At 47.3% G+C, this 23,789-nt stretch overlaps 1 protein-coding gene across 2 annotated transcripts in view; it reads right to left on the reverse strand.

The window, feature by feature from the left end:
- Positions 1–3,331: 3,331 nt before the first annotated feature.
- The window catches only part of TNR (tenascin R), a 486,177-nt gene continuing 465,719 nt past the window's right edge, over positions 3,332–23,789 (reverse strand). For both annotated transcript variants that reach the window (XM_027975894.3, XM_027975895.2), the window contains 4 exons: positions 23,317–23,413; positions 17,316–17,477; positions 12,853–13,016; positions 3,332–11,890 (listed from right to left, as the gene is read on the reverse strand). In XM_027975894.3, the coding sequence (XP_027831695.1) occupies positions 11,771–11,890; positions 12,853–13,016; positions 17,316–17,477; positions 23,317–23,413 (543 nt within the window). In that variant the 3' untranslated portion in view covers positions 3,332–11,770. The remainder of the gene's footprint in view (positions 11,891–12,852; positions 13,017–17,315; positions 17,478–23,316; positions 23,414–23,789) is intronic.

The following is a 23,789-nucleotide window of genomic DNA, read 5'->3' on the forward strand; positions in this document are numbered from 1 at the left end:
ACCTGGCAAAGAGATCACTGCTGGGATCATTAGCAGGAAGAAGATGCTACTGGGTTTAGGTCATGTTTTTGGTAATTGCACCAATTACTAATGTTGCCAACATTTCTCTTGCTTAATAACCCACTTTTAAATTTCACCCGTGGCAGTTCTTCATTCCCAGAACACAGCAGTGATTAAATCTGTGTTCAGATGGTTGTCAATGTACCCTAAGGTCTTAAGCAATGAGTGAATTATGCTCATTTAAGCTAGAACATAGCTTTGCATTCAGCCTCTTCAGGTATAAATACAAATTCTTGAGATGCCTTTGAATTCCACTGTATCCCTTTATCCCTATGTCTCTTTAGTCTCCTTTTCCCAGGTAACATTCAGAACGAGATTTCAGGGATGGGTTTTATCCGAATACTATAAAGATCCCTCCTCTGGTAACATAATTCTGACATATGGATTTTGGGAGTGGCTTATTTAAAATAGGACCCAGAAATGTGGCTTCTTTAAAAAGGGGCCTCTCTTGTCTGATATTATAGAAATCTAATTTTTAGGAAATGAGGCACAGGGAAAGGCTAAGAAAAGTGCTCTGCCCTCTCTGTGTAGGGCGTCTGCCTTCCTGCATCTGTGCTCAGTCATGCCCACCTCTTTGGGACCCCTTGGACGGTAACCCACCAGACTCTTCTGCCAATGGAGTTTCCCAGGCAAGAATACTGGAGTGGGTTGCCACCATCCAGGGGAAATTGTCATGTGACTGGAAGCTGGGATTTTGTCCCTGTTTCTCACATGGCCCAAGGGTTGAGGACAGGCCTGCTGGTACCTGGAAAAGGCTAGGAGAAATAAACATTAAAAAAAAAATTATTATTGCTTCCAAGGCTGGGAATCTGTCCCCCTGTTAACATGGAGATGTGGAGAAAAGCCTCTGCCTGTTGGCCTTGGAATCTCACAGTGCTCTGTCTGTCCCCGTGAGCCACTCTGTCGCCACACCCCTGCCCAGAGCCTCAGGGAGCCAGGCCAACATGAATACTCACCATTCTTAGTCCTGCTCACACAGGTTACGCTGTTTCATGCCCTTGGACTCTCCTTCTAACTGCTCCTTCCTTGTCTTTCCTCTGGCGAATTCCTGTTGTCCTGAGACCCAGCCCTCCAGGTAGACCTCCCTGGGGCAGCTCCCTCCCTGCCCCTTCCCTGTCCAGCTGGGGAGGAACCTATCTGGATTTATGGCACCTAACGCGCTGTCACAGTCCTCTCCGTATTTCCTGGCTCTGTGTGCCTGCAGAACTGAACCGGAGGCAAGTTTTCCTCATGACCCTGCTGCTGGGGCTGTTACCTGTCTTGCTGTGGTTTAGTTGCTAAGTCGAGTCCAGCTCTTTTGTGATCCCATGGACTGTAGCCAGCCAGTCTGTCTATGTGATTTCCCAGGCAAGAATACTGGAGTGGGTTGCCATTTCCTCCTCCAGGGGATCTTCCCCACCCAGGGATCAGACCCACGTCTCCCGCATTGGCAGGAGGATTCTTTCCCACTGAGCCACCAGGGAAAGCCCTGTTACTTGGCTGGGTCTCACCTAATGTTACCTGGAGATTAGAGTTGATCTGACCCTGGGCACTGGGTCTGTTCTCAAGGGAGAGAAAGGGAAAATGTTATCCTAGGTGACAAGTCTTAGAAGCAGGAGCTGGAAACTGACTGAGCCTCAGGTAGGGAGCTCAGCAGTCTGTGCCTGTTAGACATTCTCCATTGGTGCCCATAGACGGCACTAGAGCCTTGGCGATCTAGCTACCACTGGGCACCCCAGGCTTGAAGGAACTGGACAATGAGTCAGTCTTTGTGGCTGATCAAGAACTCAAAATCATAGACAGGACCAGTCTGGGTGATGCTGGGGCATCCAGCAGAGGCTGTCACCCAGCTGTGACCTTTCCTGATGGGAAACACAAAAGGTGAGATGGAGAATTCAGAGAGGGTGGGAGATGCAGATGGAAGAGAGAGAAAGATGAAGAAAGAAATGAGGAGGAGAAGGTGGTGGAGAGAAGAAGGAGAGGATAGAAATAGTGAGGATGTGATGAGAGAATGGGAAAACAGGAGGCAAGGGACACAGATGGAGTAGCAAGACACTGAGCGTGAGATCAGCCTGGCTAAGTTACTGTGATTTATAATAAATGTATACTTGTCTTCATCCATCTTTCCTGGTCACCATTCCCCAAACCCTTGGGATTTCCTAAAAGCTGAGAAGTGATAAAGTTGTCTGGTTAGGTGAATGAGGTGATTTTTGGAAACACCTAAGGATGGGGGCTCGGAGGAGGCAATGGCACCCCACTCCATTACTCTTGCCTGGAAAATCCCATGGACGGGGGAGCCTAGTAGGCTGCAGTCCATGGGGTCACGAAGAGTTGGACACAACTAAGCGACTTCACCTCCATTTTTCACTTTCATGCATTGGAGAAGGAAATGGCAACCCACTCCAGTGTTCTTGCCTGGAGAATCCCAGGGATGGGGGAGCCTGGTGGACTGATGTCTCTGGGGTTGCACAGAGTTAGACACAACTGAAGTGACTTAGCAGCAGCAGCAGCAAGGATGGGGGCTAGTTACCAGGAGAACCAACCACCTGATTAGACAGTTAAAACTTTCAGCCCCACCCTCTGACCTCCAGGGAGGGAAGAGAGAGAGACTGGAGGTTGGAACAATCACCAAAGGGCCAATGATTTACTCAATCACATAATACCTAATAAAAACCTAAAAGGACAGGGTTCAGAGAGCTTCCAGTTTGATGAACAGGTGGAGCTGTTCTTGAGAAATATCCTGTTATAACAGACCAATGATGCACTGAGGAAAATGTTCCTCTGAACTCTGTGAGCTACGCTGGCAAATTAATCACCGGAACCTCCAGTTTGTAGCCCATTGGTCAGAAGCACAGGTAGCCATCTGGGCTTGTGACTGGGGTCTGAAGTGCAGGGTGGTCCTGTAAGACTGAGCCCTTTACCTGATTCTCTTTTTTTCCACACCAAGTGATTTGCAGGATCTAGTTCCCTGACCAGGAATCGAACCTCGGAGCCTGGCAGTGGAAGTCTGACATCCTAACCACTGGCCCACCAGGGAAGGCACCTGTACTCACAGTGTTCGAGAACCATTTGTTGGTGTGGGGGAATCCCCCCTCCCCCAACCCACACACCATGGAATTGGGTCTAGCAACCCTTCCACCACCCAAAATGGTGATTCTGGGAAGATGCTTTGGTGAAAGTGATGGGTGAACCTGAGGGCTGGGGGAGGGCGCCTGGGCAGAGGCAAAGCCAGCTTCCTGGGAAGAAAGGTGCATCTCCAGGATTCCCCACAGGACTCCACAAAAGCACATCATTCCTTCAGGATCTTTTATTAACGTATAGAAAATGTGTTTTTAAAAAAGGAACTATACAGAGGCTAAAAGCAACCAGGACTAAAAATACTAGTTAACAATGGTTAACAAGCGGAGATTCCAGTCTTTGAGCTACAGTGCCGTGGAAGGATGGGGGGAAGTTGGTTTGTCCTCTCCCTTCCTCTGTTTTTATTTTTATTTTAGCTCACTTAACGCCTGAGGAGTATGTACTCCATGTGTTCTTGTTTTTTTCCTTTCTTCCATCTAGTCTTTCTAGTCTTTAAGTAAATGCTTTTCCAGGCACAGTGTAGCTACAAAGTGAGTAAATCGATCTTTGTTATTTTTTACCTGAAAAGGCTGTTAAAGGTTAAAACAACAAACTCAAATTTGGAGGGACTGGAGGATTTGGTGTTTGTGATTTCTCAGAACAACAGTCTAGAGACCACTGGGGTGGGTTCCAGCTGCCGAGCCCCAGGTAACAGCTCCTTCAAGGTCACGGTGACTTGCTTAGGGTAGCTGGGAATTCCTAGGGCCTGGAGTGGCTTTGAGGATGGAATGATAGGAAGGGGGAGTCTGTGTGTTAACAGTAGCTCGTGTGGATTCTGAACCTTGCTCTGTGTGGCCGTGGTGTGAGTTCAGCAGCGGAGAGGGCACGGGTGGGGACAGAGGGTTGGCAGGGAAGCGCTTCCCTGGCTGACATTTTTTGTAAGCCATGACGTCTGCTGCGTCTAACACAGAGATGTCACTGCTGCCCAAGCAGCCCCAACATGGGAGAGGACCTGGATGCAGAGATCTCTCCCAGGACATCTATTCCTTACATATAAATGTTGTTCAAATAAGAGAAAGGGGCTCATGTCTGGAGTTCGGGCCAGGCAGTGAAAAATACAAGTTGCCAAGTACTGATTTCCCTGTAAATCCCCCAAAGTAGCCAAGAGAGCTGAGATTATAGCCACAGTCCTCTGAGCCCCTCTGCCCACTGGGAGGGGAAAGCAGGTAGGGAGACAGGTAAAGAAATCAGGGAATGAACAAAAGTAATTTGTCTCCTGCCTTTTTCTAGCCTCATTCCTCAAAAATTTCCACTGATTTGTCCCTGCAAGGAACCGTGAAGGTCCTAGTAACCCTGAGAGTTTGGAAGGAGGGAGCCCAAATCAGTCTTTAACTTACAGGCTTTAGCCTAAACATTTTCGGCATTTCTGCATTTGATACCAACTGCATTGGTTTGAATACATGAATAATAGAATCCTCCCTCTCCCAAATTCAAGAGTAAAACTGACACCGTAGGAGCACGTGCCATGCTTATTCTGGGGTGTCCCCCTTCTCAATCCTGGCCACGCCTCCTGCCTCAGTTTGAGAAGAATGACCCTGGAATTGCCCACTCTTCTAACGTTGGCTGAGACAGAGGCTTCATGTTCTCCAAGAAGTGGGGTGGGGGAAACTGTTTGTATTCTGGTCCTTATCTTCTCCTCCCAACCCACGGTGACCCTCTCTTTCATTTCCCAAATTAAAAAAAAAAATGAAAACGTTGCCAGGATGTTTCTTACTTCTGATGGTGAGGTTGAAGGTCCCCTGGAGTATGTGGCAAAAACGATGTAAGAATTCCCTTTTCTTAAAAGACAGAGAGGAGAGAGGAAGTGGCCCCTTTGTGAGGACATTAGCAAATCCAATTTGGTGGCCACGTGGCTAAATAAATATAAAGGGCAGCAGCCTCATGAAGCCGCAAAAACACGGACTTTAGAATTAGAGAGCTTCCCGTTATGGTTCTACTTAGCAGCTATGTGACTTTGGGCGTGTTACTTAATCTTCCTGTTCTTCTATTCACTCATCTGTAAGATGATTAAACTTGGGTCAAGATGTGGTGAAGATTTAACAAAGTAATAGATGTCAGGCTTCTAACACAGTATCTGGAAAATAAAAGGTATATAATCAATACCGTTTCTCTTAGTCTTCATTTGGGGAGAGAAAAGTTTAAGAGCCTACGGCAGATCTAATCTCACCTCTGTTACTAATTAGCTGTGTGAACTTGGGCAAGTTGCCTAACCTCTCTGGGCCTCAGTTTCCTGGAGAATGAAATGAGAGGGATGGCTTAGATGAGCTTCAGAGGCCTTTCTAGCTCTGAAGGTTCCCAACACTTGCTGTTTGGAAGCTGTGTTGAGCATATTACTGAACAACACAGCGTCTTCCTGGGGGGCTGCCAAACCAGTGAGGGGAAGAAAACAATAGAAAACAATGTGATCATCCATGCCACTCATCTGGACCCAAACCCTCTCTCAAGGCTTCGGTGTTCCAGGCCTCCTGGGATATCTGCACTGCCGCCCATGAACCCCTGGTGCCCATGAGCCAATGCGAGTACCTGGGAGAGTGGAACCGTGAGACCAGAAGGGTTAAATGAATTGGAAATTTAGCACCAGTCCAGCCTCACTGCCGACAATGAGGAGCTGTTTTAGGAAATTAACAGCAGACAGGGGTTTTTCTGAGGAACAGGATCTGTGTTCTTTGGATGCTCTGCAGTAGCCTTATTAAGCTTAGGGAAGGAGCGAGAATTTCCGGTGGGGAGGAAGTGCAACTCTGTCCAAAGACGGCGAGGTTTGCCAAGGACATTTGGACAATGAAGTGCTGCAGGTGCAATGAAGTCATGCTTCAGGCAAGGGGTGACCTTGAAAAATTAATCAGAAATGCTGGAGATGGTAAATTGGGTTTGTGGCTGCTGTGAAGGAAAAGCGAGGTCCAGGCAGACAGGTGGAGCAAGCAAAGAAAGCCGCTTGCTTCTCATTTCTGTGGTGTGAAGACCTCTGCTGGTGCCTTTGCTCCTCCTCGTGTGGGGGGCCAGAACTCAAAGGACTAATGCTGGTCCCTTTTCCAGGGCTCCTCATGCCTGGTCTCTGTTTTGTTTGTTTATTTGCTATTTTTACTGTGGGGCCATCTCTAAAGAGCTTGCTTTTAGTCTCCAATGACCCATCAGCTTCTTTTTTTATGTTATTTTGTGTTTTGCATTTAATTTTTCCTTCCCAGTTGTTTCTCAAAGCTTGACGAGCCCAGAATAGACCATAAATCCAGCCTGGATACAGTTAGGATGAACTCGAGCCATTCTTTCATATTGGACCTATACCAACACACCCATTTTCCTGGAGTTTTTTCCTTATTTGTTTTTAAGAGTTTTCCTTTAGCCTGTGGGTGCTCATTTGGCCTGGTAGTGACAGAATGTTCCAGAATTGCTGAGGAAAACTTTGTCCCATCTGTGTGGGGTTGAGTGGTAGAAGCAACAAAAGCTTAGGGATGCATTTAGTCAAAGATCTTCAGGGTCTTAGCCAAGGGACCCTGAGGTAGAACCAGAGAAAGGCTATAGGCAGTGCAGCAGCTAGCCCCATGACTCGTCCTTAGAGCAAAGAACCTCTCTGTCATCGTTACTGAGAGGAAAACACACCACCCAGGGAGGCTGAATCAGCAGCTCTTGGTATCTGGAGATATGTGCAAGAAGCAACACTCCTAAACTTCCCAGATTCTTTACAGGCCTCTGGGGTCCCAAGGTCCTTCTTGCAGCTGTGGCAAGTTTGAGACAAGTGAAAGTAGGTTACCCCACCCTCTTGGGATTATTGAAACTGAAGTGTGAATCCTTCTGAGGTTCCTTATCAAAGTTTCAAGAATGGACAGTGAGATGCAAACATAGTTCCCCCTTTTGTTGTTCAGTCACTCAGCCATATCTGACTCTTTGCAACTCCATGGACTGCAGCAAGCCAGGCTTCCCTGTCCTTCACTATCTCCCAGAGTTTGCTCAAACTCGTGTCCATTGAGTCCATGATGCCATCCAACCAGCTCATCCTCTGTCACCCCCATCTCCTCCTGCCCTCAATCTTTCCCAGCATCAGGGTCTTTTCCAATGAGTTGGCTCTTCCCAGAAGCCCACTAGGCTTCTCTGTCCATGGAATTTCCCAGGCAAGAATACTGGAGTGGGTTGTCATTTCCTCCTCTAGTGGCTCTTCCCAACCCAGGGATCAAACCCACGTCTCCTGCTCTGGCAGGCAGACTCCTCACCACTGAGCCACTTGGGATGCCCTAGTGTCCCACTTGGAGGGAAAGAAATGGAAGTAAGGGATTAGATTGAATGGGAGTCTGGTGATAAGAAAGCAAACCATAGAAAAGCACATATCCTAAGTAAGTGGTTCCACCTTTCCTGAAAATCTGAGTGGAGGGTAAAAAAGAAAAAGAAAAATGTTTGCATGCCCCAGGAATATTTGCAAATCCAGGCCACTAGCTAGTCTATTTCAACCCCCTCTGCTTGTTGCACCCACTGTTGTCACAGATCCCATTTATCTTCCAGAAGACAGGACAAAGAGGAAGTCATAAGTCCACTCTCAAATGATGCTTTTAAAAGGGCTCTTTGAGAAGATTCCATAATGACCTGTTGTCCCTTAATCTATGGCTTGGTTCTGGGACTGGATTTTGAAAGTATAAATGTGATTAAAGATTGCTTGGTTTGGCACTGAACTCATTGGCAACCTTGGTTCTTCACATTTGTCTTTGAAATAAGAGCTTCACTGTGCAGAGGGCTGCTGGCTTCCCAGGTGGGAGGGCATAGGTGTTGGGTGTCTTACATACTCCATGAGTAGTGGGGTGGAGATCTGGTAGATGAAGGGTAGGGTGGATTAAACTATTTCTGGAATTTTGCTTTGCATTTTCTTGCTACCATTTTTGTTGTTTCTTTTACAGATCAGTCAGCTAGTTTTCCTGGGTCCTGGTCTGGTATGAGTTCTGAAAATCTGGAGGCACTGTGTCCTCAATCCCATCATCAGAAGGTGACTGGGAGATGTCAACGCCACCTTGTGGTCATGCCTAGCAAGTTTCCCTCCTCCAGTTGAAGTGAAAGTTGTTCACTCCTGTCTGACTTTTTGCTACCCCATGTACTCTTGCCTGGAAAATCCCATGGATGGAGGAGCCTGGTGGGCTGCAGTCCATGGGGTAGCTAAGAGTCGGACACGACTGAGAGACTTCACTTTCATGCACTGGAGAAGGAAGTGGCAACCCACTCCAGTGTTCTTGCCTGGAGAATCCCAGGGATGGGGGAGCGTGGTGGGCTGCCATCTATGGGGTCGCACAGAGTTGGACACAACTGAAGTAACTTAACAGCAGCAGCAGCAGCAGCAGCAGTACTTACTATACAGTCCATGGAATTCTCAAGGCCAGAAAACTGGAGTGGGGAGCCTGTTCCTTCTTCAGGGGATCTTCCCAACCCAGGGATCGAACCCAGGTCTCCTGCATTGCAGGTGGATTCTTTACCAACCGAGCAACAAGGGAGTCTAAAGGCTGGCAGGAGTTTTCCACAAATTTGTCATCTCTTCCCTACCTCTGCCCCTTCACCTTCTATAAATAAACCTGGAGAAAGTGTTTACTGCATTCGAAATTATCTGATCGGGAGATGCAAGAAGAAACTGTTTGGGTCTTGGGTCTAGGTGGTGAGCCTATTGAGGTCATTGGTAGGGTGTTTTCTTTTCTTTTTTATAAGCACATATTCTGATGTGTTTGCTGTTAAACTGCTTCTGAGCAAAGTCCACCTCTATTCCTTCTGAGTCCCTCAAATGAAACTGTGGTGTGTGAGGGTGAGCTCTTTGTGACTATTGTGTTCTGGATCCATCTTTGGGAAGAGAACTGGTGCTTGGAGAAACAGGATAAGCAGAAATCCATGAGTCATGCTATGAAGCTTTGAGCCCAGTTGACCATGGGCCTTGGGGAGATATTGACGTACAGTGTCTCTTAACATTGGTGAAAACTTGTGAGAAAATCACTCTACCTAATAAAAGGAATCTATAAATCCTTTTTATAGGAAATTAGGTGAGCTGGTCTTTGAAGTTCCTTTCTTTGCTTTGAAATTCTTTAACAGGAATCTAGGCAATGCTGCTGATACTATTTATAAAAATGTTCCATAGGATAAAATGGTTCCAGCAGAAGACAGATTTTGGTTCCCATTGATGTTTCTTGGCTTTCACCTGAATTGACAACATGAGGACCCATCATCTTTTCCCGTCTCAGTTCCCTCAATGAGGTGGGCTGTGTTCGTACCACCCAGAACCCCAGGTTCTGCTTTTATGGATGAAATGAGTCCAGCCACTTTCTTGGCATAGTCTTCTATGCAATGTTTTTTTTGTGTGTGTGTGTGTGTGTGTGTGTGTGTGTGTCTATATGTCCATGTGTATATGTTTTACTGATGACTTCTGAATCAGCTGTTCTTTTTCTCTCTCTTTCATAAAGCAGGGCTTCTAGTGAATTTTCATTGCTTAGTTGTGCTCACTCACCAGTGCCAATTTCCATGTTCAGCTCAGAGACTAGCCTTACTGACCGTCAGAACTGAAAGGGAAGTTAGAAGCCATTCTAGTCTCATCCTACCAGAAGAGGAAACTGAAGCCCCAAGAGGTGAAACAACCTTCCCGAAGTCATAGCGCCAAAACACGGCAGAGCTGGGCCCACCCCTGAGACCCCAGGTTCCTCGTCCGACAAGCTTCCTGCTGTTCCCTGGGCTCCCACTCTCTAGCTAAATCTTAATTAACAGGTTTCTTGAAAGGATTGTTTCTGTTTCTTCTTCCTTCCCCCTAGTTTTCTGAAGCCCATGGTGAACTGAGAAATGGGAATGTCTCCTCCATTTCCGCCACTGGTCTGACAGTCACACCCACACCCTGGCAGTGGGCAGTGAACAAGACCGTGAAGATCTACTAAAGGCAGAGGGCAAGGGGCAGCTGACTCCATCCTTGTTACATCAGAAACGTGGTGGCCAGCCTGAGGGACTGTCCTTCCCTGCTTAATAGAGCTCAGTTACATTGGGCATGTTTCCGTTAGAAAATTGTCAGGTCTCAGGCTCATCCAGTGATTGGCTAGGAAAGGCCCAGGATGTCTCAGTTTGACTAAAGGTGGATATTACAAACAACAACAACAACAAAACCAAACCTGAGGCCTTAAGGAAAAAGAGAGAGGAGGAAACAAGAGTCTAGGGAGACTGGGCATGAATTTTGGCAGACACCACAGGAATGCTTGTAGCTGACATTTGGTTGGAGAAGTTGAAGGGTCATGGCTTTAGAGCCTCCAGCTCTCTTGGGTATAAAAATCAAATCATGCTAGCAAAGAGAGCACATCTCATAAAACGGGAGGTAGGCCCATACTTCTCCCCTATTCACCTTTGGATTTCTAGATGTAATTTCCTCTGGCACTTTTCATTTTTCCTCTCAAAGGCAGAATAAAAAAAGAAGATGGAGAAAGGCTTCTCGTGAGCTCACCTCATTAAGGAGGTCATTCCTGTTTCTCACTGGACCAAAAGAAAGAGGACAAAACTGAAACCCAAACCCTGAAATTCCACCTCTTCCCAGAGATTATCAGTCAGGGGAATGGCTGGCTGGTCATATGACTTCTCCTGACTCGTATTAAGCCACTTGCCCTAAGGAGAGCCTGGCTGAAATGAGAGCCTCAGAACTGAGGCTTTAGTTTGCAATTCAGGGAAAAAGAATCCATGATAAATAGGACCAGAAATAGAGAAAATGGAGCTAGGTGGAATCTATGTTCCCCATGGCACCTGTGATCTCAATGGCAGGTTCATAGGGGAACCCAGATCTGCTTCTTCTGTCTTTCCCTCAGTGCCTGCCCCAAAGTGCTATGAACCATAGCTCTCTCCCCCTCCCAGCTTCAAAGACAGTTGACCTGAGGGAGGGGGCAGGGACTTATGACCCTCAGGCACATGGCCACTGTGCAGCCCAAGCCAGGTGCAAGCAGCACCTTGGGAACTAGAATCCAAAACAGTGGCTGGGTTTGTGAGGCCACAGGGGATCTTAAGGTAGGATGGAAGTGGGCAAAGGATGGGTTGGCTAGAAAATAGGCCCCTCCACTTGGAAGGTGACAGAGGACACTTGGCTGGTAAGACTAAGAATGTTTGATGAGAATCTTTGGCCCATTACAAAGGACTTGGGTTGCTGGGACAGGATGAGGTTAATCTGTTTCCTTTTAAGGGGACTTGTTGGCAAAGCTCTCTTGCTGGGGCTTCTCTCTCTCTTCTCGGGGCTGGTGTGAGAACCCGGCCACCGAAGGCAGTGACCAGAGTTCGGTTCCTGGAAGTTAAGGGTATCTCAGAAGGAGGGCAGAAAAGAAGGCACGTGCCTGTCACCGATCTGACTCCACGATCTGGCTTTGAGTTGGTCTTTTAAGAAAATGTCTCACTGTTCCTCCTTGCTGGAAAAAGGGGGGATGGTTAGGGATGGCTGGGTAGGAGGGAGCATGGAGACTGAGGGGCAGGCCCGGGGGCAGCAGAAACCATGAGCTGCTGATTCTCAACTGATTCCTGCTACATCCCGCTTCCTTCAAACACTCTTAACATGTTGCAAAGCACATTACTATGCCCCCACCCCTTGTTTCATATTATAAAGTACAAACAAATGACAGAATAGGTCAGTTGGCGCATAGCCACCCACTGCTTAGAACTGCAAGGACCGCCGTTTTCTCCCTGCCACGAGACGGTGGCTGTATGGGCGCATCTTCATCTCCACGAAGGGGATGGAGAACTCGTGGCCTTTCCAGTGGTACCAGTTGATCCCCTGGGAAGGAGAAAGATGAGCATGTCAGATCACCTTTCCCCACTCAAGCAAACTCCCAGCCTGAAAAGAAAGAGGGTGCTGAGAGCGGGGAATCCAAGATGAACATTTAGCCCTTTTCCATTAACTTGAAGCTTTGTGTCTGAGTTCCCTCCCCCCACAAAAGGGGCCAAAAAACAGATTTTTTTTTTTCCTAGCTTTTCTCTTTAGGCATGCTTGTGGTCTGGGCCTATAATAGGAATGTGTAGCAGGTCTTTCCTTATCACTGGCTTTCTGGTTTGGGCTTTCAGGATTTGCATGCACCAGTAAATTTGAATTTCAGATTCCCAACAGTATAGACGCATTTTGAAGAGCATAACTATGTTTGACTGCTCACTCTTGATGGGAGTGTTAAGTGGTTTCCATCTATCAGGTGACCAATCATCTTGGTTTGCGCAGGACTAACGGGTGCCCCTGGCTGCTGGCCTTTCCTGTGCTAAAACCAGAGAGGTCCCAGTTGGTCACCCTATCGCCCAGCCCAGCCGATGGATGCGTAGTCTCCAATGGGGAGACATGGTCTCTTTTACACTGCTATTTCTGCTCTCTCCCTTCCTAGGATACTTCTTTGGGTGAAGCCGAGCCGAACCTTCTTTGGATGAAGCTATCCCTGAACTTGATAAGCTCTTCACGGGATATCCTAGAGGAGGAAATGAAGTGGGACTTGACTGGTCATCAAGGTTTCTCTGGGTGAGTTCTAGCTCCCGGGTCCGGGTGTGCTCCCCTTTTCTTCCTCTGGCTTTGACTCTGTCCTGTTCTTATCTCAGTGTCTGCATTATTTTCCTCTCTATAACAGTCCGTTCTCAACACTCTGAGTGTATCTTTTTTAAAAGGAAATGCAAGGCCCACCTGTGCACTTAGGACATGGAGTTAAGGCATGTGGGCTACACGGTGCTGGCTCATCTATGCAGCAGCAGAGTTTCACCCACCTGACTGTGCCTGGACTCGCCGTATTTCCCATTGAGGTTGGTCCGGTGGCAGTTCTTATACCACCAAGCGCCCTTGTATGACATGGCACAGTTGGTAACTGCTATGTCATTGTCTCTGTCCTCCGTGGAGAATGGGCGGCCCTGATGGTAGCTGAGAGAGTCCCCTGGGAAAAAAAACACATGCTTGAAGCTGTCCTGGAGCCTGTCATTCTTTTGTCACAACGTTCTGGACATTTGGCCCAGGCCCCAGCAAACCTGGCTTCTGCTTCAGAGACCTTCCACTTACCTCTCTGTGTCTATTCAGCTTCAGCCTGGCTATACTGAGCTCTTTCTCCATGTACTCCTGGGATCCACTACATCTGTGCTGCTCTCTCCAGCTCAGTTCCTCATTCCCCTGGCCTTCTGCTCAGAACTGTGTTCACTCAGCTCCGCCTCGCCATCCCTACCTGTTTCCTCCAGGCCGGCACTGGGACACAGGACTGGATGGCTCCTTGTGTCTCAGAGGAGACAGTGATGAGTCATGCCGCCCTGGATAATCCGGGTCACCACTGTGCAGCCTGGCTTTCCCCAGGCCTTGGTCATGTCCAATATCTGCTCGTTCAGAACTTGGGTCCACATGTGAAGAGGGACATTAGCTAACTAGAGTTTCTGTCCGTAGGAAGCAAGATGATAAGAAAATCCTAACCATATTAGAGGAGAAGTGACTGGGAAAACCAGGGCTGTATCTTGGGGAAAAGCAGACTTGTAAGGGGAGACAAGGTTCTAGATCACCGACTCCAGATATTTGATGGGCTATTTAGCAAACAAGCAGAACTCCACCAAACAAACACTCTTTGGAGAAGTATGAGGATCAGTAGGTAGAGACTGTGAAGTTAGAGCTGTTGATAAATGGGATAGACTACTTGGAAATATGGGGATATCTCTATTTTTAGAAGCTGGGGGTTTTCTTGTTGGGATGTTGTGCAGGCCACGCATATGAACTGAGTATTTAAGTAAGGTATCAAGCTGTAATTAATTTATAACTATTGGCCAAACCTCTGGCAGAACTCGCGGTTAGATATGTTGTGAAGGGGCTCATGCTATTGAATGAGTGTTGTCTAAGATGCTTCCGAGGTCACTTTAAGCCAGGAGAACTCATGGCTCTGGTCCTGTGGCTTCCTGAGTCTGCCCTCACAGTGGCCACTCAATGCCTCCAGGTGCTTCTGGTCACAATTTAGTTCTTAGGAGGATGGTCTTTCTTTTATAGGGAAGCCTGGTCCATTCAGGCCAGCTTGGTCCCTAAGTCCATATGTTATTATTTCTATCCCATCGTTTTTATCTCCCTCTCTCAGTCTCTAAACAAACCAGGCTTTACTCTACCCAGAGCTAATCCCACTGACCTACAACTCATTCTTTCTCATCTCTTCCAGGTCCTGGAGAAGGCAGAAAAGAGTTCTTCCTTTTTTCCTTTTTTCTTTTTCGTATAGATACAGATAGAGATAGATATATATTGATATTTTGGCATTTTCATTTCTTCTCACCCTAACTCATACTCAATCCCTGTGTCTTAAAAAATCCTGGCTTAATCCTACTTTCTAGAGATTCTTTCTTTACCATCAGTCCCCTATTTTGTCTCTGCCCACGTTTCTATATTCGCATCTCCTGCTTATCTCTCTAACCTAGGAGCTGCCCTCCCTGGGAACTATTCCCTCCTCACTCCCTGGGAACTGTTCCCTCCTGCTTCCCCTTTGGATGTTGCCTGCTGCTGTCTCAGATATGATCCTGATGTTGGTCTTTGTCTCCTCCCCAGATCTGGCCCCCTTCCCATTCCTACTTCATAAATCCACCTCAAATGTTCAGTTCATCTATTATCTAAGTCTTAGTTTTTCTCTCTCAAACTGCTGTTCAGATTGATGCTTTTCTCTTAACTCCTAAGATCAGTCAAGGCTCTTGTGATCTCCTACCAAGATTAATGCAGCAGCTCCAGCTGGTCTCTGTTCTTCACTCAGGTTTGCTTTATCCTGTTTACGGCTGACACTTGGATCTCCCTAAAACTCCACGTCCGCTATGTCACTCAGGACCCACCATGGCTCCCCACTGCCCACCGTATTAAGACAGAACTCCTCTGTCCCCTTGGCTTTAAGGCCCTTTAGGGTCTGACTCCACCCTATTCCATCTGCTTCCTTTCTATTCTTTCTGAACGCACACCTTGTCCTGGGCAGCCAGGTCCTCTGCGCTTGCCCTCCCTCCACACTAACTGCTTCTTCTGTGACTTCTCCCCCAGGATTTTCTTTCCCTGGAATGTTCCCTTTCCCCTTGGGATCCCAGCCAAATGCTGCTGCTTTCATGAAGCCTTCTTCAACCTCCAGGACCCCCCTTCTCTGTTAAACTGGAAGTGAGTACCATTCATTTTGTGGTGAGTTGCTTCCAAACTGTTCCTTTTTCAGATAAAAGTTTAGTTCTTGCAGAGGTCATGCCTTGTGCTCCTTATGAGTCCTCACAATTCGCACGATGAACTTTTAGAGGTTGCTCAACAATCTTTTAGCCATAATTTGACTTGTAACGTTCAGCTCCAATTCAATTAAGAGTCCTGGTTAGAGACTTGGATTTTTGCAGACTTGAGAACAATGGAGATGGGAGAAGGGACTGAACTTGGCATTGAAGGCCATGGAGGCCACTGTTCTAGTGGGGCCAATAAAGATGAGCAACATGCAAGACAAAGGCCAGGGGACTTGGGCAATAGTAAGTGCCAGAGAGAGGATGGCTCCTCCTCCCTGGAGACCTTCCAGTCTGGAAAGAACCACCATTGTGTGAAGTTGTCCAGAGAAGGGGCCTACATAAGCCTAGCTTCTCATGCTTTGAAGAAGATGAACTGAATATTTGACCTACGAGGTCAGACTGCAATTCATTTGTGATGATTGGCCAAACTGTTGGTGGGACTTGCCTCTGAAACGTGAGAGTAGGGCACAGTCCAACAGCTGCGACCTTCGCGGGGTCCAGCAGTGAGACAGAGCTACCCAGAGACTGCAGAGGTTGGGCCCAAGTTCGCCAGGTAAGAGCACAGCCTGGGGCTGCTGAGGAGGAGGGAGGGGGCTTGGCCATGTGAGGAAGTGGGACGGCTTGCTTGTCTTTCTGTGGGAGAAATAAGAACGGATTTCTGCAGGCACGATTCTAATCTTAGGGAGTGGTTGGTATCAGGTTATTTCTGAAATGGTTTGGTCTGACATTTTGTGTAATACACTCCATTTCAAATGACTATTTTACATCCGAAGTGTGGGTAAATTGGATCTTTTATTGGGGCACTTCGGGCAGGTCTGATTGCCATGGGGCATGATCTCTCATGTGAACAACAACAAGGGAAAGCATGTCTTCTCTTGGGAGAAAAGACATCTGGCTGAGCAGATGCAGTCATTGCAGAGGCAACACTTTGATGGTCTTAACTCCAAGAGTCTTGAACATGTTGCTAAATTTATACCCTAGCATTTAGCCATATAACTGGAGTTAATGAAAGGACCAATAACTCCATGTACCAAATACTGGAATATTTGGCAAAACAGGTTTTAGGATATGTACTGGAAGGGAACCTAGGAAATAGATAGGCAGAGCCTAAGAATCAGACTGGGATATGATGTCCTGATAAAACTCTTAATGCGACAGAGCTTATAGAGATGGTTGTTGTACTTAGTGGAAGTGTCATAAAATCTACAGAAAACGTGACCCTCTATGGGTTCTTGTGGAGGACTGAAAAGACATGTGGCCTGTGGGGGGACATGTAGAGCTGTTGTTTGTCCCCTGATGGAGGTGTGATGAAGACTGCTGATAGAGGAGGGGACAGCTCAGAATGAGGGCATCTGTCTTATTTTCATTAGTTCAGAGATGATTTTCCTAGCTGTCATTGCAGGGGAGATTCTATCCAGACAATAGATGATTATGCTTTCACTGGATGAGAGCCCATATTGACTAATCTAGACAAGAAAAATAATCCTTCACCGTTACATGGTACTTTTTTTTAACTTCAAAAAGCACTTTCACTCTATTTATCACATTATTTTTTCTGTCCGCTCTGTGAACTAGGGCAGGCATCATTATTAAGATTTTCCAGATGAGGAAACTGAAGTCCGTGAGAAATTGATTGCAGGTCACCTGAGTGGTGAGGAGCTTGCATGCGTGCAAAGTCCCTTCAGTCGTGTCTGACTCTTAGCATCCTTATGGACTGTAACCCCCCAGGTTCCTCTGTCCATGGGATTCTCCATGCATGAATACTGGAGTGCGTTGTCATGCCCTCCTCCAGGGGATTGTTTCAACCCAGGTCGGGGGCAGCCTGACCAGAGCCAGCACTTCTAGCCCTCCACCCTCCTCCTTGGCCAGCAGGGACTTCACCAGCACTGTGGGCGCTGCTGTTACTGCCCAGAGCAGCTTGGCCTGGAGTGTGGGGCCCTACTGCATGTCCACTACCATCGGGGGCTGCTCGGGGGCCAGGGTACCTGCGGTGCCGTTATAACCTCCTAGGCGGAGTTTGTACAGGCTTCTGCTGTCCTCAACGGAGAACCTGTCGTAGGAAGCGAAGGCGGCCTCCTGCCCGTCACGCATGTCCACGCGCAGCTCGTAGCGGCCCTGGGACGTGATCCTGTGTATGTTGTCCAGCCCTGTGGAGAAGAGTCAAGATCGCAGTGAGCCTGGCCGCAGTGGCTTTGGATATGGGTGGCAGAATGCAACTGTGGCCTCAAAACAGATGTTCTGGGAAAGAGGAGGATTACTGCAATTGCTTTCGCTTTTAGCCCTTCCCAGCTGGTTATCAAACAGACCCTTGTTGTTGTTGTTGAGTTCCTAGGTCATGTCTGACTCTGTGACCCCACGGACTGTAGGCTCTTCTGTCCATGGGATTTCCCAGGCAAGAATACTGGAATGGGTTGCCATTTTCTACTCCAGGGGATCTTCCCGACCCCAAGATTGAACCTGCATCTCTCCTGCACTGGCAGGCAGATTCCTTACCACTGAACCACCAGGGAAGCCTAATCAGACCTTACCAGACCCCAAATTTCCTCCTGCAAAAAAGCCACCCAGTTCTGCTGGTGAGTTCCCACTGCAGGTCAGCTCAGGGGTCCTGCCATCAAGTACTGACCCAGTAACTGACAAGCTCTGAGCCATAGGATTCCTGGCCTAGGCCTGCCCTCTGCCCCTCCTCCACCTCCCACTCCAAACCAGAGTTTGGGTTGAAAATGATGAGCAGCATTATGGGGGTGTGGCTCCTTTGGTGTGAGTGATAGGAAGCGGGAGGTAGGAGCATTGATCAGGGGAACTCAGAGTGGACCCTGAGGGTCCAGAGGATCTGGACATCCTACCCAATAGCCTGGGAGGGGGTTCCGTCCACCTTTAATTACACTGTCTTTCCTGTTTTCTGCTTCAGCCCTCCTGAGGCTCCCATAACTGGGTCAGAGAATATTGTCCCCTGTCTCCTGACGCCAGTTCCTGTCTCTCGGATCTATCTGTTATATCTTTGCACTGCCACCTCTGCACTCATCTATTTGGTCAGTCACGCACCCCCACCCCGCCAGCCCACCCCCTTGGCCTTCCACCACTGTCTCCTTGGCCTCTAAGCTTTCTAGCCTTTGATCTAATAGGTGCAAACCCCAGAAGTCCAGAGTTAGGCAGAGCCCAGATCCTTCTTGGTGATATTTTCCCATATGCATCTTCTTGTCTCTTTGCTCTGGCTGGCTGTGCTCTGGATCTTTCTGATTCTGACCTCCCTGCCCAGACTTTGAACTGATCCCCAAATTGCTGGTGATCTTGGAATCCTCCTGATTTCTGCCTGCTTGCTGAACTGGGGTCCTCTTGCTTTGCTGTGACATTTGATATCTATCAGAATACACCATGACATAGAAGTGAAAATATTGCAGGTGGAAGGGAATTTAGAGATGACTTAGGCTAGTCTCTTTGTTTTGTTGAAAACGTGGCTGAAGTCCAGAGAGGTGACATGGCTGATGGAGGGTCACCTGGATCTTTCTGCTTCCCTGTCCTGTTTGAGAGCTAAAGCCTTATGTTAATTATATATTATATGTTATATAACTGTTTGCTATTTGCTGTTTGCTGGGTTACTGGTACCCTACACTTGGCTTGTGATGTGGTGGATCTTGGTGGTGCCCTACCCAGATGCCCTTTAACTGGTCAGTGGACATAACCTCAGCTGCTAACAACTCACAGCTTTATTGCCCAAACAGGAGTTGCTTCTCTCTGGAAGTTACCCTCTCCCTCCCCCATGCCTTGGGGCAGAGCCCCATCAATGCCTGATGTTGGTGGGGGGGAGGTAGTCCCAAATCCCAGCCCCTTTGCTCCACTGGGGACCAACTCTGAGGAGCAGTTCTCGCTCCAGAGCTTCCCTGGAGATCAGACCGATGCTAATCTCCCTCCAAGATCACATTGTTAAACTCCTCCCTGCTCTATCCTGTTTCCCCCACCCACTTCTGAGAGCACTTGCCTGATAAATGGCTTGAACAAGAATCCCAGTGTCAGACTTTGCTTCTAGGGAACCCAGCTTACAACATAAACTGTGGTCAGAGTATTACCCCTCACCTGAGTTCTGCCACCACACTATACGTCACCAGACTGTGCTTCTACTTAAGAGCCCTCCCTGGCTCCCTATTACGTATGGCATTAAGTCAAAACTTCCCTTCCTCACTTGAGGGACTGTAACATGTCTTCGTTCAACCCACCTCACCTCATTTTCTTCTTTCCCTGAGCTGCATCTTTGCTCTGATTGGATGGTTTTTCATTTTCCCATGTGCTCATGTCAACAGGATCCCTGCCTTCCCTCTTCTCTTATCCCCCTCCCTCCTTCATCCTTTTTACTCACCTCTCAATGCCTTCTGCAGGAAGCTGACTCTTCCTTCTCTGAATATCTGTGGCCTAGCTCATAGATGAGTACAGTGTTTCTGAGTGTGAGAGGGCATCTCTGATGATATGAGAAGTAATTGGGGAATGTGCTTAGTCATGTCTGACTCTTTGTGACCCCATGGACTATAGGCCACCAGGTTCCTCTGTCCATGGGATATTCCTGGCAAGAATACTGGGGTGGGTTGCCATTTCCTCCTCCCAGGGATTTGCCTGATCTAGGGATCGAATCCATTTCTCCTGAACCTCCTGCACTGGCAGGTGGATTCTTTACCACTGAACCACCCAGGAAGCCATTTTTAGAGTAAGGACTAAATAACTTTAAATGTGTAGGGAGAAAGGTATTTCCAAATTCTGTCTCTTTCTCTGTAGATGGAGGGGAAGCCTTAAGCCTGATTCTAACCGTTTCCTCTAAGTCTGGATCTAGTACTTTGTGCATATTCATTGGAAGGACTGACATTGAAGCTGAAGCTCCAATACTTTGGCCACCTGATGCGAAGAGCTGACTCATTGGAAAAGACCCTGATGCTGGAAAAGATTGAAGGCAGGAGGAGAAGGGGACGACAGAGGCTGGGATGGTTTCATCAACTCAATGGACATGAATCTGAGCAGACTCCAGGAGATAGTGAAGGACAGGGGAGCCTGGCGTGCTGCAGGTCATGAAGTTGCAAACAGTCAAACATGACTTAGCGACTGAACAGCAGCAACAACAAAAGCTTTGTGGTTTAACACTCAGCACTTTCTAATCTCCATTTTTAACACCACCAGCACCAGCAACAATTGGCATTTAATATTTTTGCCGTTTTCATTGCATTTATTTTTAAGATTCCCTTTTATTTATGGCACATGATGACTCGCTTTCTGTTTTTGGCAATGCTGTGATGTTTCTTTCACAAAAGAATAGATTTCATTTTAAAAAAGTGATACATAGGGACTTTCCTGGTGGTCCAGTGGTCCAGACCCCAAGCTTCCAATGCAAGGGGCCAGGGTTCAGTCCCTGGTCAGGAAACTGGATCCCATGTGCTAAAACTGAGGATCCCATGTGCCACACCTGGGACCCAGCACAGCCAAATAAATAATTTTTAAAAAAGTGATATATAGAAAATTCAAGCGTGCAATAGTTCAGATGTTTCCCAGAAGTGACTGAGGTTGGGGAAGCATGAGCACTGTCCGCTGTGGGCACATCGATTTCTGTGCTTTACACTTACCTCCCAAGCTGTTTGCAAACTCTTAGAAGGCAAGGATACTTTCTATTCACTTCTCTTTCCTTTTTTACCTTCTATTTTTATTACATTCATCAGCAAATACAGATCCAGGCATCTAATAGGCACTCAATAAATTCTTATCAATTGAGTGACTGGTATCTACACTTTCAGTTCAGTTCAGTCACTCAGTCGTGTCTGACTCTTTGCGACCCCATGAATCGCAGCACGCCAGGCCTCCCTGTCCATCACCAACTCCTGGAGTTCACCCAAACTCATGTCCATCGAGTCGGTGATGCCATCCAGCCATCTCATCCTCTGTCAGCTCCTTCTCCTCCTGCCCCCAATCCCTCCCCACATCAGAGTCTTTTCCAAAGAGTCAACTCTTCGCATGAGGTGGCCAAAGTACTGGAGTTTCAGCTTTAGCATCATTCCTTCCAAGAACACCCAGGACTGATCTCCTTTAGAATGGACTGGTTGGATCTCCTTGCAGTCCAAGGGACTCTCAAGAGTCTTCTCCAACACCACAGTTCAAAAGCATCAATTCTTCTGCACTCAGCTTTCTTCCCAGTCCAACTCTCACATCCATACATGAGCACTGGAAAAACCATAGCCTTGACTAGATGGACCTTTGTTGGCAAAGTAATGTCTCTGCTTTTGAATATGCTATCTAGGTTGGTCATAACTTTCCTTCCAAGGAGTAAGTGTCTTTTAATTTCATGGCTGCAATCACCATCGGCAGTGATTTTGGAGCCCCCCAAAATAAAGTCTATACTTTAGGTACCTACTATCCTCAGCCACTGTGACAGGTAATGAGGTTGAAAATGAATATGGTTAGGTCCTAGGCCTGAAAGAAGTTTACATAGTACAGTCAAGAGAGACAGAAAGGAAAACAGACTCTGATTTGGGCCCCAAAGGAGAGAGACCGCTCCTGCAGGCAAAGTTAGAGAAAAATGGATAGGACAGGTCCTACTGGGGAAGAGGAGGTGAGCTGAGGCTTTGAATATGCAGAGAAGCACAGCAAGGTGTATGGGGGTGGAGGAGAGTTGATAGACAGAGGTTCCTTGCAAAGGAAACATTAGTGATTCTAAGGCTTTGGAGTCTGGGGAAAGGGAGGGATGAATTGGGAATTGGGAGTTAACAGATACACATTACTATATACAAATATTGTATTGGCTAAAAAGTTTGTTTGGGTTTTTCCATACTACCTTGCAGAAAAATCCGAACAAACTTTTTGACGAACCCAATAGATAAACAATAGGACCTACTATATATAGCACAGGGAACTATAGTCAATATCTTCTAATAACTGATAATGGAAAAGAATCTGGAAAAGAATAGATATATATATATTTATGTGTGTATGTATAACTGCACATTTTGCTGTATACTTGAAACACTGCCAATCAACTATACTTCAATAAGAAAATGTTTGGAGTTTGGCGCAGGGAAGGGGAATGAGGCTCTTGGTGGTGGGGAGCAGGCCCAAGAGGAGGGCCTTGTACCATAGCTAAGGTGCTGGTGATGAGGACTCACTTAGAAGTTCTACAAATGGGACTAGCCATTGCTCAGATTTTGGCATGAGGGAGATGGTTCTAGTGGGCATGTAGACAATGGTTGATCCAGGAGGCAGGAAGGCCAGTTATGGGGTTCTTATAGGAGCATCCAAGAGAAAGATGGTGAGGCTGAGCAGGAGATGGAGAGGAGGCCACAGACACAGAAGACAGTTATGGCCTTTCCTTGGCCTCCCTTCATGATCACTGTGAAAATCTAACAGGGGGATGCAGGCACTAATAAATGTACTGCTTTCTGGAACTGGATCCTCTGCCATCTGCCTGGGTCGGGTGTGTGTTTACCTTCTCACACCAGTTCGGTTCTCAATCTACACCTCCCGCTTGTGTCAGACCTCTAGGAAATTGCCAGTCACCTCTAATGTCATTTTCATTTTTTCCTTTTCCATCCCAAGTCAGGTAATAATATTCCTCCAAGGAACAAGGTCTGAGTGACTGTCTCATTTTCCTCCTGGCCTGTAGGCTGGCTGGCTGATGCCTGGCTTCTGAGAGATGACCCGCCAGCCTATTGCTCCCCCGCCCCCCCTCCCCCATCAGGCAGCTCACTCCCTTTGTAAAAGTTGCCTCACATCAAGACCCATCAGCATAAGAGACTATTATTAATGAGGATGGGAAGAGACAGAGCAAAGAGGAAAACACCACCACAAGATAAAAACAGATCAATAGTGGAGCCAAACAGAGCAAGAGGCACTGAAAGCAATTCACGAGCTGTCAACTTCTCAACAGACCCAGGGTTTCTGATAATCCCAGATGGACACAGAAAGGAGAGAGATGGACAAAAAGCCGGAGTAGCATTCCAAGGGAAACAAAAAAGGAGGTGATACCCAGCCAAAACTCATCCTCCAGGTTCCCAAAGCCAACACGGTACTCAGCCCATTTCCGGAAAAAATCAGTTTGGCCATTCTGCCGCCTCTGGAACACCTGTGAAGAGAAAGGGGGACACATAAAAAAAAAATGCTAAGGAAAATAAACTTTAATGAGTAAAGCTGCTGTAACTGAGTTTTATATCTGCAGTGACAGAGACAGGTAAGGACCACTGCAGTAGAGAGTTCGGGATTTGCACAGCAGTCGTGGCAGGAGACGCTCAGAGCCCTTCTCTGAAGCACAGGGGCCCTTGATAAATAGGCTGGGGTGTGATGTTGACACTAATTTGCACCCCTGCAATGTAGAAAGGATTCAGGATACACATCAAACTCCCGATAGTCAGGGGAAATAGGCGAGGCTCTCAAATTCATCTTTTCACACCGTGCCATGCAGCAGAAAGCATTTTTCACCAAAAGAACGGGACCCATTTCAG

Source organism: Ovis aries, chromosome 12 (assembly GCF_016772045.2).
Source record: "Ovis aries strain OAR_USU_Benz2616 breed Rambouillet chromosome 12, ARS-UI_Ramb_v3.0, whole genome shotgun sequence".
Lineage (NCBI taxonomy): Eukaryota > Metazoa > Chordata > Mammalia > Artiodactyla > Bovidae > Ovis > Ovis aries.